General features: G+C 37.5%; 1 protein-coding gene across 1 annotated transcript in view; it reads right to left on the bottom strand.

Annotated features, from left to right (window-relative positions):
• Positions 1-12,164, bottom strand: part of ARPC1A (actin related protein 2/3 complex subunit 1A) — a 29,305-nt gene extending 17,141 nt beyond the window's left edge. The window contains exons 1-3 of the mRNA XM_028512047.2: positions 12,017-12,164; positions 7,285-7,377; positions 3,092-3,196 (exon numbers count right to left, since the gene is read on the bottom strand). Coding sequence (XP_028367848.1) covers positions 3,092-3,196; positions 7,285-7,348 — 169 coding nt within the window. The 5' untranslated portion in view covers positions 7,349-7,377; positions 12,017-12,164. The remainder of the gene's footprint in view (positions 1-3,091; positions 3,197-7,284; positions 7,378-12,016) is intronic.
• Positions 12,165-12,506: the final 342 nt, after the last annotated feature.

The raw sequence follows: 12,506 nt of genomic DNA, 5'->3' as shown, positions 1-12,506 counted from the left end.
AACATTTTTTTTTGTGACCTAAAAAGAGTATCATTTGAGCATTTAGACAGAAAACAGGGCCAAGTTCAAAGGATTCCAAAAATGAAGCAGGGAAAAAAGGACACAACTAAATATTTCTTTTTTTTGGCTATCTCTTTGGTCACTGGCAAACAGACTAATGAAAATAGGCCAAACCAAATAGAAATAAAGATGTGGGAAAGCAATAGCAACAAAAATAGAAATTATGTCTTTGGTGCTGGTTTGCTAATATAAAATCAGCCAGCTCAGCATGCTTACTAGCATTACATATAAATTTTGGTAAAAGCAAAAAGGGATGGTCACAAGTTTTCGCTGGGAACAAATGACCCAGGTACACCAACGTAGAGCTCAGAACAATGGGGAATGTAAAAGCAAGCTGCAAGAGTTATATGATATGATGTTATTTTGGTAGCATTTAAAAATACTAGCCAATAGTACTACAGATTGCTTATGAATACACACACACACACACACACACAACATGTATATAAAAGTATTAAACATGGGACAATGTCATACTAAATTATAGGCTACCTTCTTTTTTTTAAGTGTATTTTACTGATTATGCTATTAAAGTTGTTTATTTTTTTCCTCTCCTTTATCCTCCTCCGCCCTGCACCCCTACTCCCTCCAGCATATCCCTCCCCCTTAGTTCATGTTCATGGGTCATACATACACATTCTTTGGCTTCTTTATTTCCTATACTATTCTTAATCTCCACCTGTCTATTTTCCACCTATCACGTATGCTTCTTATTCCCTGTACCTTTCCCCTCCATTCTTCCCCTCCTCCTCTCCACTGATAACCATTCATGCAATCTCCATTTCTGTGATTCTGCTCCTGTTCTAGTTGTTTACTTAGGGTTTTATTTTTTAGGTTCCGTTGTTGACAGTTTTGAAATTGTTGTTATTTTACTGTTCATAGTTTTTATCTTCTTCTTTTTCTTAGATAAATCCCTTTAACATTTCATATAATAAAGGTTTGGTGATGATAAACTCCTTTAACTTGACCTTATCTGGGAAGCACTTTATCTGCCCTTCCATTCTAAATGATAGCTTTGCGGGACAGAGTAATCTTGGTTGTAGGTCCTTGCTTTTCATGACTTCAAATACTTCTTTCCAGCTCCTTCTTGCCTGTAAGGTTTCTTTTGAGAAATCAGCTGATAGTCTTATGGGAACTCCTTTGTAGGTACCTGTCTCCTTTTCTCTTGCAGTTTTTAAGATTTTCTCTTTATCTTGAACCTTGGGTAATTTAATTGTGATGTGTCTTGGTGTGTTTCTCCTCAGATCCAACTTCTTTGAGACTCTCTGGGCTTCCTGGACTTGAATGTCTAGTTCCTTCGCTAGACCGGGGAAATTTTCCTTATTTTTTCAAATAAGTTTTCAATTTCTTGCTCTTCCTCTTCTTCTGGCACCCCTATGACTCAGATATTGAAATGTTTAAAGTTGTCCCAGAGGTTCCTAAGCCTCTCCTCATTTTTTTGAATTCTTGTTTCTGTATTCTGTTCCAGTTGACTGTTTATTTCTTCCTTCTGGTCCAAACCATTGATCTGAGTCCTGGTTTTCTTCCCTTCACTATTGGTTTCCTGTATATCTTGCTTTATTTCACTTTGCATAGCCTGCACTTCTCCCTCTATTTTGAGACCCAGCTCAATCAGTTCTGTGAGCATCCTGATTACCAGTGTTTTGAACTGTACATCTGATAGGTTGGCTATCTCCTCATCGCTTAGTTCTTTTTCTGGAGTTTTGATCTGCTATTTCATTTGGATGGTATTTCTTTGTCTCGCTGCACCTGTTACATTGTAAGGGGCAAAGCCTTAGGTATTCGCAAGGGCGGGGCAAACCACTTCACTGTGCTGTGGCCCTGTATGTGGGAGAGGGGTCAGAAAGGGAACAATTCTGCTTGCTCAGTTCTCGCCCTGCTTTCAGTCACTTCCCCTGCTACCCACAAGTGTATCTGCTCTTTTAGGTGCTGATTCCCATGTGGGTGGGTACATTCTAGGATCCCGTGGCCCCCTCCAATGGACCTTCCTGTAAGACTGGGAGTTTCTCCCACTGCCGCAACCCCTACAGATTTTACAACCAGAGGTTTTGAGGTTTTAGTTTCCTGTACTGGAACCCTGGTTTGAACGGTCTGTCTCACTCCCTAGTTGTTCCTTCCAGCTTATCTGCATACTAATGTGGGATATCTGAGTCTGCCATCTGCTGCCTTGCCTGCCCTTGTCCACCAGCTGCACCCTTGTTGGGCATCCTCATTGCCCTGGCTTCCCGTTTCCACCCCTCCTACCAGTCTGGGTGATTGTTTCTTTAACTCCTTGGTTGTCAGACTTCCGGACAGTTTGATATTCTGGCAGTTCTGGTTGTTTTTTTTTTCTTTTAAATTGGTTGTTATCCTTCTTTTGGTTGTACAAGGAAGTGAAGCATATCTACCTATGCCTCCATCTTGGCCAGAAGTTTATATGATCTACAGGCTACCTTCTGAGGGACAGGAACAGGAGTGGTAGTGAGATGGGACTTTACCATTATCTAAAAATAATATTCCTTGTTATTAAATCTTTGTTTCCTAAGTTCTCTGGCACAGGAAAAAAGACAGTTATCTTTTTTGTTGTTAATTTTGGGTGGCAGAAAATGGGTGTTTGTTATACTATTACTCTTTGTCCTTTTCAGTATTTTGGAATATCTTCCTTGCCTCTAAAACAACATAGAAGAAACTTGTGGAAGACACTGCATTCCTGCAGCAGCTGGGAACACAGTCTGGCTTACATTTTCACACAGCTGACATGCTCTCCAGTTTTCGCTTTCATGCCCCATCTCCTAATCTAAGCTCTTAGTCCTCATACTAGGTTCAGTGTTTTCCACAACACTAGTAGAGTGCTATGTACCAACTAGGCTAAAATAAGCATTTAAAAACTGAGATCACTCTTATGCTATTTTCTCAAAATTTCTAAGGAAAATTCAGCAGATGCTGTACAACTTTGAATATTATGGCAGATTTACTTATTAGGCTCTTTATTTAAACAAAAGAGTGCTAAATTTCAAAATACTGTGCTAAATTCACAGTTCTCTTCTTTTACCTGTGATATGTCCGTTGTGCTCCTTAAGTTCATGAGCTTTCACCCACTGGCTCCCGTTCTTCTTATAAATGTGGACTTCATGATTATTGGGGCTAAGGGCAATCTCTAGAGAGCAAAGTCAATAGTTAACACCTGAAACTGTTACACAAAAAAGGGATACATTACAATTGGCATTTAAAAAACAGAGTGAAGAAATAGAAAAGTTGTTTTAAAAAATGGTTCTCAATATTCACCCCTGAAGAATTCCTTTTATTATTTTTACCTTTACTTGGACCCCATAATTTAAAATGTTTTGTAGGAAAGCTCAACTTAAATACTCATTCAATCAGAGACATATACAACTGGCAATTAAAGATTCTAACTAGTAAGAAATCAATAATGTTGCTATACTTAGCTGATATACAGTTGACTCTACAACAATACAGGTTTGAATTATGTACGTCCGGTTATATGTGCATTTCTTCCCCAATATATACAGTCACCCTCCATATCCACAAGTTTCACATCCATGGATTCAATTGACTGCTGACTGAAAACATTATTTTTCATCTGCAGATGTGGAGGGCTGATGGTATGTATCGTTCCATACCCTTTTAGATAAAGACTTAAGCATCCTCGGATTTTGGTATTCAAGGTGGGTGCTGGAACCACCTCCCCTCCCATACCAAGGGTTAACTGAAGTTATGTCTTTGGGGGTCAAAACTCATACATGAATTTTCAGTTGCATTGTCAGGGGGGGGTCAGTGTCCCAACCCCTGCATCATTCAAGGGAAAACTGTAATTTTAGTTCACGGTAAAGATATTTGACATTTTAGCTCCCCTGTACAACATTATTTATAATAACAATTTATTTTCCGTTAGATTTTCAGAAATGCTGAAAATAGATCAGAGGCTTTCATTACTACTATCACAGACCCATGTTGGTACCACCATAGTTTGTCAAAAAAACTTGATTCTGCTGATAAACTGTATCGAAGCTTTCCTTTAAATAAAGACAATATAAATCACAAAACAAAAACATGTTTCCAAGAGAAATCTCTTAGACCAATCCAAAATATTAAGAATACATATATGTATATGAATTTTTAAATTTATTTTGATATTTTCCCTTTCTAGTTGATCCATTAAAAATTATTTCTTAAAATTAAAATTAGGATCTATGACTAAAATTTTAGGTTACTCTTTTAATAGTTTCCCCATCTATTATGTTACCTACCCATCTGTCCTTAGGAAAGCTACTGTTTTACAGATGAACCGTGGAGCTAGATAAATATCTAGCTCTAAAATCCTAAGACTTTCAATGCTTTCTAGAAAACAGCTATATATTTCTAAGATGCATACAGAGATTTCAAAAGTCAAATCCAAAGTTAAACCTGGTAAACATTATAAATTTCAAATTATAATGTGGCATAACAAAAAATAATATTAATGACTTAATATATTGAGTTTATTAAGTAGTTTAAATGAGGGCAATAACAACTTGCATTCTTATTAAAAACTGGAACTATTTCAAAAACCTATTTTTAGATGGGAAAGTGGAGATAGAAGATACAGGAAACTCAATTAGGAAGCTCTGAATTCATCATCTTGCATGTAACATATTTTCAAATACTCAATACACAGGCTCACATCTAGATTTTCACTCGACAATACCCTGGTGTGTACTGTTTATGTACCAAAGATTTATTTAAAAATATGAGAAACATGTCTGAACTATCTTTTAAAAAGATAGTGACTCTATAGATTCAAAATCCAAGCTGGCTCCTTTGCAGAAATTAATAAGCTGATCCTAACATTCATATGGGAATGCAAGGGACCCAGAAGAGCCAAAACAATTGAGAAAGAAGTATAAAGTTGAAATTTATACTTCCCAACTTCAAAACTTACTACACAAGGCTATAGGAAGCAAGACAGTGTGGTTCTAGCATTAGGATAAACATAAAGATCAATGGAACAAAATCGAGAGTCCAATAAACTTACATTCAATTGACTATCGACAAGGGTAACAAGATAATTGCATGGGGAGAGAATAGTAACAAATGGAGCTGGGACAACTGTCTATCTATATGTAAAAGGATGAATGAAGTTGGGTTCCTACCTTACATCATATACAAAAATTAACACAAGTGGATCCAAGACCTAAATGTAAGAGCTAAAACTATGAGGCTCTTAGAAGGAAACACAAGTATACATCTTTGTGATCTCAAGTTAGGCAGCGGTTGATTAGATATAACAGTAAATGTATAAGCAACAGAAGAAAAAATTGGATATTTTTAAAATTAAACACTTTGTGCTTCAAAGAACATTATAAAAAAAGTGGAGACATTCTACAGAATAGAAGATTCTGAAAATCATATATCTGATAAGGAACTTGTATCCAGAACATATAAATATAATAAAGATTATATATTAAAAAAAACTCTTACAACTTAACAATAAAAAGATGACCCAATTTTAAAAATGGGCAAAGGATGTGAACATACATTTCTCCCAAGAAGATATACAAAAAACCAGTAAGACGGTATACTACTTTATACCCACTAGGATAATAATAGGTATAGGACTATAATCAAAAACAGATAATAACAAGCGTTGATGAGGATGTGGAGAAACTGGAACCCTCTACTAATAAGAATGTAAATTGTTGTGGTCACTTTGGAAAATAGTTTGGCAGTTCTTCAAAGTGTTCAATATAATTACCATATGACCCAGCAATTCAACTCCTAGGTATACACTCAAGAGAAGTGAAAATATATGTCAACATAAAAACTTGTATGTGAATGTTCATATTAGCAATATTCACAACAGCAAAAAGTACAAACAATTCAAATATCCATTAACTGATAAACAAAATGAGGTTATGTCTATATATTATTCAGCCATAAAAAGGAATAAAGCTGCAACATAAATGAACTTTAAAAACATTATGCTCAATGAAAGAAGCCAGATGAAAAAAGCCACATATTTTATGATCCCATTTATACAAAATATCCACAAGAGGCAAATCCATGAAAACAGAAAGTAGATTAGTAGTTGCCTTTGACTGGAAGTTTTGAGGAGAACTGAAGTGACCACTAATGGGTACCACTTTTTAGAATGATAAAAATATTCTGAAACTAGACAGTGATGATTGTTGTGTAACTGTGAATATACAAAAAAAATCACTTAATTGTATACTTTAAAAAAAGGATACATTTTATGTTAATGAACTGTATCTTAATAAAGCTATTCTTTAAAAAACAGAATGAATATAATTCAAACTTTTAAAAATAACTCATGGGTCTAACACTATACTTGTTTCTAGATTTTTTTTTTTTAGACCTCCTCCTTGTCATATTATCTGTCACTTTGCCTACTATGCCTACTTCTAAGAGTCTTCTCCATCCGCTTCTAGTTTGCTGGCACTAGACAACTAAAACTCAAGCTTCTTATGAGTAACACAGTAAATACCAGTTACTACTGTTCTTAGTACCTTAAGAATAAACCATATTCTCTGAAACAGCTTATTTCTATGTCCTAGAATTCTGACTAAATGCTGGGTTAGTGGGGTATTGCAGAAACCACTGCAGACACTGGATTCTTAGGGCAATGAAAGATGTCTCTGATATAAACTGTCTATTAGTAGTATAGAAAAAGAAGTGGACAAGGAGCCAGAAGGTTTGAGTGCTAGCAATGGCTTTGACATTAACTAGGTATATAGCCACTGGAAAGTCCTCCTAATATTCGAGGCCTCAGTTTTTTTTTTAAGATTTTATTTATTCATTTTTAGAGAGAGGGGAAGGGAAGGAGAGAGGGAAAGAAACATTAGTATGTGGTTGCCTCTCACATGCCCACTACTGGGGACCTGGCCTGCAACCCAGGCATGTGTCCTGACCGGGAATCGAACCAGTGACCCTTCGGTTCACAGGCTGGCATGCAATCCACTGAGCCACACCAGCCAGGGCTACATAAGATTTCTTGTACCGTAATATGTTAAAAAATAAATGCTAAAATTCCTTTATAATACAAAAAAGTATTTAAATATAAATAAAAAATTGAATTAAAGAATTAAAAGATTTTTCCCAAAAAGTCTGGGCCAAAAATGTGGGTGTGTATTATACATGGCAAAATACAGTATGCAATCCTTAAAAGTGCCTACATCTAAAAGTACTGTAAGTACTAAAATAAAGGTGCAAAATTAATAGCATACTTACGGGTACGATCCCTGTTCCAGGCATGACAGGTGATTGGCTCAAGTAAAAATTGATGCAGGGACATTATTCTTAGTGTTTTCAAAGGACAGAAACCTGCAATGAGCAACAAAAAGCACTTAATATGGCAGGCAACCAATATTTAAGTTGTCTGGGGATCTTGAAATGTTTGGGGATAAATAAAAGATTATTTTCCTATAATAACCAAATCAATCTCAATATCTTAACTTAATCAAAACTTAATTATTTAAATACAACTAGCATTCTAACCATCAATATAGAATTTACTCTGTCAGGGGTCATCAAGGGACTCTAAAACCATGAGTTAAAGATTATTGGGTACAGGATATTCGGTTTCAAGTGTTCATCCTACAGATCACCTATTAATTACAAAAGGAAAAACATATCTTCACAATAAAAAAAATCTGGCAGTCACCACACTAATTGAATGATCAAACTTGGTATCATAAACAGTGGAACAATATAATCTGAAGGGCCTCCTGATGGGAGGCAACATGAAGCGTACATCATCATTTATAAGTAGTGACCACTTAATTTATCAACTTTTAAGAGTGCAAAAAGGGGCACTATTAATAATTATGCTGTGACAATAGGTCACAGGACTATCCTGAAGTAAACTGGTAACACGGCCAACCTAGCTATGAAGTATTTATGCCAAACATATTTAAATACAGACAAGATCCAGGCCCAATTTCCAGCTTATAGGAAGTATAGGAATTAAAGAACACAAAAGGGAAATAATTAAAACCATAATATATGCCATACTATAAAACAATTGGCCTGGACTATTCAAAAAAGGCAAGTTGGGGGTGGGGACTGTTTTAGATTAAAAGAACTATGAAGATCAATTTTGCTATATGAACCTTGATTGTAATCTGTATTTTATTTACTTATTTTTAAAAGATTTTATTTACTTATTTTTAGAGTGAGGGGAAGGGAAGGAGAAAGGGAGAGAAATATCGATGTGAGAGAGAAACACTGATTGGACCAGGGATGTGGCCCACAACCCAGGTACACGATCTCACTGGGAATCAAACTGGTGACCTTTTGGTTCACAGGTTGGCACACATTCCACTGAGCCACACCAGCCAGGGCTGTAGTCTGTATTTATAAAATGGCCATACAAGATACATTCTGTACAATAGGGAAAATTTGAATTTGGGCTGCATATTATGTAACAATATGGAATTATTTTCAATTTCTTAACTATGATGGCTTGCACTTAGGTAGGAGAATGGCCTAACTCTTAGGCAATAAAGATGATGAAGTATTTAGGGGTGAAGTATCATGATGTCATCTGTAACTTCTTTTCAATTCTTCAGAACAAAGAAATATAAAAGAGCAAATGTGGCAAAATGTTAACTGGTAAATCCAGGCTAAGAGTATACAAGCGTTTGTTACATTACTCTTTAGACTTTGAAGCAGGAATCTGTGAAACATCACTGACTTAAAAAATCAAATAAAATTCTCTATTTTATAGGTACCCAAATCTATATCCATTGAAAAAGCAATCATTACTGTAAATAGGAGAAAATTTTTCAAAAAGCATGCCATTTTATCATTTCCAAGAGGCACACTCACAGCTCCCTGAAGTTTCAATACACTTAAGTACAAGTCATGTTAACCTAGGGTGGAGACTGAAATGTGAGACAGGAATTCTGATGTAAGCAGGAAATGAATGGAAGGGCCACCAGAAGGTTGTGATGTGAACAAAGTTCAGCAGACAAAGCAGAAGTCAACCTTAGTGGAAAGCAGGAAAAATGTCTCTGCTAATTGTTATAAAAGGAATCCAAAGGTCAAAGGGAGATAAGTGAATTAAACATCTGATATCTTGAACTAGCCAAGAAATGTCAGTGTTTCACATTTTATCCTAAGGGCGAAGACGTTTAGGTCATTCATTTTTTACTTTGTATGTTCTAGAAAGCAAACTGCAACTCACAAAGAAAAAGATTGAAAAAATTTTAAAAATTTTTAAATAAATTCAAATAAGACTGCTAATTTGTTGTGTTTTTTAAAAATAAACTTTCAGACTTACTGCATGATTATCTTTGATATCAGATACTTACCCATCACAACAGGTTTTGCTTACGGTAACTCAAAATAACATATAATGTCACAAATATCTCCTTAATTAAAAGCAATTTAGTTCAAAAGCCACATTTTATAATCTCATTTGTTAACTGAAATAAAATTGGCCTGCAAATGAATAATTCAATGTGAAATCTATATGCAATAAAAGCACATATTTCACATATACATAAAAGAGGAGAACTGCAGACACAGGTTTTCTCATTCTTCAATTTAGTTTTATAAGCAATGTGACAAAGCCTTTAAAAGAGGTAAACATTTACACAATGGCATAATTATTTTTAAAATTGCATTTTTAATTTTGTTATTATTATTCAAGCCCCATATTTGGACACATACTCACACACCTATTCTTTCACAGTCATGTGGCTATTTTAAGTCTGCAGGCCAAAACAACACTCATATTTTTGTCAAAAATATAAGACACTCAGTGAACATAGCCTGTATTCATGAAACTCAGTGAGTGAATAATAACAGCTTGATTCTTATATCAAAAACATACTCTCTGTCATAGAGTGATAATTATAATTTCTAAACTGTGATTAATATTTAAGTGAAATCTGAAAACCTCTGTTTTAATGAGGGTGGAGAGGAAAGAAGGGACAAAAAGGTGACATTAAATTTAACAAGCTTCTACTAATGACCTTTTATTGTCCAGCACAGAGAGAAAGAGAGATGATTTATATAGCATAGCATGATTCCAGGAATTCTTCCTCTTTTCAAACTCCTTTCTTTACCTGTCACTTTGAGTACAGAGTCATTCTGATGTTTGGTTTGCTATGGGCTCTGGAGCCAAGGGAACCTAGGTTTGAATCTTGGCTTTGACACACACTAGCTAGGAGATCTTGGGAAAGTCACTTAATAAACCTAAATCTCACTTTTTTATCTGTAAAATGGTCACATCAGACATATCACTGACATCCCAAAGCTGTTGGTACAGGGATTAAATGAAATAACATGTGAAGGAACGTGGTACAAAGCTTAACTCAAAATAGATGCTCCATAAGTTAGACCCCTTTCTTTCTTTGACCAGGTGCTTTTGAATCATCCCAAGAAGTTACACCAGTTAATATCCTCTGAAGCACACTCCAGTTGGTATCTATCTTCTGAACCTGGCCCTGGAGCTTGAAAGTATTTGTACAAGTGGGAATTTCAGTTCCCTGTTTAGAGTCAGTTTTCAAGGCTGTGATTCACCCTGTTTCTAATTGCTCTCATTACCCAACCTGGCAATACCAGGTACTCCAATAAGGTCACCACACCCTCCACAAGTTCAGAGACAGGTTCCAACTCCTGGCATCAGCCTCACCAGCAGAGCATTCTGAACTTCTTTATGCAGAATCTGTTTCAGCATAGGATTAGTCAATAGATCAAAATACTGCCACTCTCTCTCTAAGCAGTTTTAATTTTTCCAAGATGATCCCCTCCTTAAATTGTGATAAGTAGATAAATTAACCTCAGAAATTCTCTGAATCCTTTCTGTCAGGAAGGAGCCATTCACACCCACTCCCTAACTGGGCAAAACCACCCTCCTGATATCCTCTCTTGTGTTTTTACATACCTGAAAAAACCAGTGCCTACATGAAACCAAAAGTTTAGATAAAATTGATAAAAGAGGACAGAACTAGGATAATTTATGCAATGAGTTGAGATAGTTAAAAGAAGGCTCCAAAGTCATGGTATGAAAACAGATGGCTTTATAATCAGAGTCCAGGCCACAATTTTTTAAGTGCCTACCATGTTCCTTCCCAGCAGTGTACTAAATACCAGATTGGGGCCAAAAACGTAAGTCCATCTGACACTTTTCTGGTCTTCAAGTGAGGAGAGAGGGAGGTTTAGGAGAGGAAGCGAAGATTAATATGAGGGAATGCCCAGAAGCAGTAATAATAGCTAATATTTATAGCTAATAGTTTCTGGCCCAGAGTACCTACTGATTCTCCAGAAAGCCCTAAGATGTTCTTACTGCAGTCTTCCCAGGGTCATCCAAATGAAGTGGTGGTGCCAGGATTAGAATTTTGGCAGTCTGTCTGGAGGGTTGAAATGTGACAGGTGCTGCTACATCAAAGGTCCACGGAACCAATATGAGCAACTTTGACCTAGGGGACAGGGGCACTTGAGAGGGGGAATCTTAAGCAACTCGGGAAAAGGTTTTCCTCTAGTTTAGAAGGGTCCTCAATAACTGAAGGATTGAGGGCTGCCCTAGACAGAAGTCAAATGTTCCACAAACGCTGTGTGCAGGGACCTATTCCAGAAGCTAATGAAAGAAACGAACGGTCCCTAGAGACACCCAATTAGGATGAGATTATTCCATTTACCAGTTTTACAGACTGATAAATGGCAACAATAGAGGTGCATACAGGGCTATGGAAGCTTAGGAGAAGGAGCCGTTAATTCTGGCAACGGAAGGCTCTTTGCGCTCGAAAATTTTGAGAGAAACAATCTTCACGGGGACCCAGGGGCTCGGCGGGTCCTATGGAGAGTGAGGATCCCCCGCCCCTCAGGAGGCCAGCCAGGGGTACGAGGCCCCCACTCAGCCTCTGGGCCCCGCGGCCTAAGCCCTCGCCTCAACGTCACTGAAGGTTTAAGGCTAGACCCACAGGGTCAGAAGCTCGCTCCTACTTCCTCTTACCTGGGTTCGGGGTGGTGCGGACAAGCTCGGAGCGGAGAATTCGCGGACTCTGGTCAGTCGACGCGAACAGGCTCCAGCGGGCGCTGGCGGAGGACCCGAAGCCCAGAGGGAGCGGCTGACAGATCCCGGAAATGGTCACGGCGCCTGCGCAGGGTGGCTGCGCGGACAGTCCGCGCTTGCGCAAAGCTCGGGTGCACGGCGGATCCGGAGCTGCTGCGGCCGGGTAGTGTCCGTCTTCAGTCGCTGTGTTAGTCCTTTAGAAGTGGCGTCGCAAAGCAGCTAGAAGGTGGTGACAATGCAGCGTAGACGTCTTACTCCTTTCCTAGAACACTTCAGACTTGCAGACTGAAAGAGTGGGTCCTTGTCGGTTTCAGAAGAGCTTCTGTCAGGCAATTACTGAGATTTGGGGCCTTTCCAGCCACAGAGACCCAAGGAACGACTGTTTCTCTCGGTTTAGAGAGCCTCTCACCAACAACCCCGCCAGTTTCCT

This window comes from Phyllostomus discolor, chromosome 3, assembly GCF_004126475.2.
Source record: "Phyllostomus discolor isolate MPI-MPIP mPhyDis1 chromosome 3, mPhyDis1.pri.v3, whole genome shotgun sequence".
Taxonomy (NCBI): Eukaryota; Metazoa; Chordata; class Mammalia; order Chiroptera; family Phyllostomidae; genus Phyllostomus; species Phyllostomus discolor.
This window is presented reverse-complemented; position numbering and strand designations above follow the sequence as displayed.